We start from the raw sequence: 301 nt of genomic DNA on the forward strand, positions 1-301 counted from the left end.
TTCTCTGAGTTTACTTTCTTTGTAAAATAGAACAATATCCCTTGCTTTTCAGGGGTTCATGAGAATTAAGATACAAATATATGTAAAAATTTAGAATGGTGCCAAGCACATAGTAGAAGCTCAATAAATGTTACTTCTTATTGTTATAATTTTGGCTGTACTTATAAATATCCCAAAGGGAACATATATTTCTCTCCAAGTATCTGTACTTGCTTGAACCTATAATTAGTTAAATCATAGCACTGTATTTCAAATTAGAATATTTAATATCATCAGTATACCTTCTCATGAAGATCATTTA

General features: G+C 28.6%; 1 protein-coding gene across 1 annotated transcript in view; it reads right to left on the bottom strand.

Annotated features, from left to right (window-relative positions):
• WDR17 (WD repeat domain 17) overlaps positions 1 to 301 on the bottom strand; it is a 121917-nt gene that overhangs the window by 20034 nt on the left and 101582 nt on the right. Inside the window, exon 21 of the mRNA XM_012651639.1 lies at positions 282 to 299. Within this exon, the coding sequence (XP_012507093.1) occupies positions 282 to 299 (18 nt within the window). The remainder of the gene's footprint in view (positions 1 to 281; positions 300 to 301) is intronic.

This window comes from Propithecus coquereli, unplaced genomic scaffold, assembly GCF_000956105.1.
Source record: "Propithecus coquereli isolate 6110/MARCELLA unplaced genomic scaffold, Pcoq_1.0 Scaffold36, whole genome shotgun sequence".
NCBI classification, from domain to species: Eukaryota; Metazoa; Chordata; class Mammalia; order Primates; family Indriidae; genus Propithecus; species Propithecus coquereli.